The 2,091-nt window shown below is 36.7% G+C and overlaps 1 protein-coding gene across 1 annotated transcript in view; it reads left to right on the top strand.

Annotated features, from left to right (window-relative positions):
* The first annotated feature begins 437 nt into the window (after positions 1-437).
* The window catches only part of hhla1 (HHLA1 neighbor of OC90), a 10,260-nt gene continuing 8,606 nt past the window's right edge, over positions 438-2,091 (top strand). Inside the window, exons 1-5 of the mRNA XM_014022030.1 lie at positions 438-687; positions 875-956; positions 1,101-1,157; positions 1,482-1,562; positions 1,901-1,984. Coding sequence (XP_013877484.1) covers positions 878-956; positions 1,101-1,157; positions 1,482-1,562; positions 1,901-1,984 — 301 coding nt within the window. The 5' untranslated portion in view covers positions 438-687; positions 875-877. The remainder of the gene's footprint in view (positions 688-874; positions 957-1,100; positions 1,158-1,481; positions 1,563-1,900; positions 1,985-2,091) is intronic.

The following is a 2,091-nucleotide window of genomic DNA, read 5'->3' as shown; positions in this document are numbered from 1 at the left end:
CAAAATAAAGTAACAGATTTTGATTTTAGAGTGTTTAAAGCATGATGAACACACCTCCACACCAGCAGGTGGCGCTGGAGCTCACCTGCAGCTTTAAACAAGAAAAAACAAACCAGGTGTTACTTGTTATTAATTATTAGTTTTACTACAGAAGCTGAAGACCTAAAGGAGGATCTGAGGATCTTTTCTCAGGTTAATAAAGTTTTATTTAAACAAGTCCTGACCTGCAATAAACTGTTTAATTATAAATATTAAAAACTCACAAGCTTTAAAATGAGTTAAAACAGGACAGAATAGTTTTATTTTGTAGAATCTGAGGTTTTACTTGAAAACAATCTTTGCTGTTTGTTAAAATATAATTCTTACATTTAAAMTTTAATATCAAAATGTTTTTACCATAAAGTCAATTAATCTTTAAAACAGATTTCATCCCAAAATAAAAGCTTAAAGTCAGAATAAYCAGATTATTCTGGTTTTATAATTTAACTGCAGTGAAAATAAACAGTTTTGTTTCCTGAAGTCTCTGCAGTTTGTGAGTCTGCCTCTGCAGGGCAGTATAATCCAGTTTAATCCAGGGTTCAGCTGACAGTCAGACTTTCTGCAGCTCTGAAGCACCGAGTGTCTCAACAGTAATCTGAAATAATCTGGGTTTTTTGTGTTCGAGCTCAGATTCTGCTCACACTGAAGGTAAGATTCTTCTTTTCCTCCAGGAGAAAAATATGGGATTAATTTAGAGCAGATTAACTGTTGTTCTTCAAATCTGTTGGTCCTGGTCCTGGACCTGGACCTGGACCTGGTTCTGGTTCTGGTTCTGGTTCTGGTTCTGGTCCGTGACCACGAGTGACTGACAGCAGCTTTAATGTTCTTGTTTCAGGACATGACGGGTTCACACAGATTCTCCAGATTTTGTTTTTTTACTTTTGTTTCTGTTTTATTTTTGCTTCTCTTCAGTCCAGGTGGGTCCGGTTCTGGAACCAGTTTTATTKGTTGTGGATTATTTTCTAAATGTTTTCATCGTCCAGTAAAGTTTGATCTGTTTATTTTTCTCATTTTCTGCACAGAAAATGTTCCAAAATGTAAAATACTTGATATTTTTACAGCTTTAAGGCTCACAGAGCTGCAAGAGAGAAACTCCAGAGAATTCCACAAAACTACAGGTAGTTTTCAGTTTAGTTGTTGTTGTTTAGTTTAGTTTGTTGTTGTTGTTGTTGTTGTTGTTGTTGTTGTTGTTGTTGTTGTTGTTGCGGACTCTTGATGCTAACGTGGCTTCAGTTTATTTCAGCTAAAACATGTTCTGAGTTGTGAAAAGAAGAAGCTAACTGAGACCTGAGGGTCTGAGGGGTCCAGACCTGTAGTCTGAGGTGGACCCTGATGGTGGTCTTTAAGACCTGGACCACTTCAGGCTCTGGTTCTGACCTGRTTCTGCTGATGCAGCAGATTCAGAACCTGGTCTGACTTCAGCTTCTACTTTTATTTCTCAGAAAGTCCAACAGAACCGGTGGACCCAGCAGCCTTAGACCTGACCCCCCTGGTCAACACGCTGATCAACTCCAGTCAGTCTGGTGCGTCYCCCCCACCCCAACCAGGGATTATTAATCTATTGGTGCAAAAAATAACAGTTTAGATTTTCTTCAGAATATGAGACACTGGTAATTAACCTGTAATTAATTAGTAATTAAATAGTAAATAATCTGCAATTATTAAGTAATTAATCTGTAATTAATCTGTAATTAACTTGTAGTTATTCTGTAATTAACCAGTAGGTAATCTGTAATTAATCTGTAGTTAATCTGTAGTAAATCTGTAATTAACCTGTGGTTATTCTGCAGTTAAATTGTAAATAATCTGTAGTTAATCTGCAGTTAATCTGTAATTTGAACAGATTGTTTGTGCTCTCCAGGCTCTCGGCAGCTCTTCTCTCTGCTCAGCGTCACCTCCTTCAGCTCTCTGGCTCTTCATAAACTCACCTTGTTGGTTTACAACAGTAAATATAAATTTATAAACCTCCTCATGAAGCTGAAAACAAATTAAATATGAAAATAACRGATTTAATTTTTGATAACTTTGTAAATTCTGCCATCTGGTGGTCTG

This window comes from Austrofundulus limnaeus, unplaced genomic scaffold (genome assembly GCF_001266775.1).
Source record: "Austrofundulus limnaeus strain Quisiro unplaced genomic scaffold, Austrofundulus_limnaeus-1.0 Scaffold315, whole genome shotgun sequence".
Classification (NCBI taxonomy): domain Eukaryota; kingdom Metazoa; phylum Chordata; class Actinopteri; order Cyprinodontiformes; family Rivulidae; genus Austrofundulus; species Austrofundulus limnaeus.
Note: the sequence above shows the minus strand (reverse complement) of the source record. Positions and strands in the feature narration are given on the sequence as shown.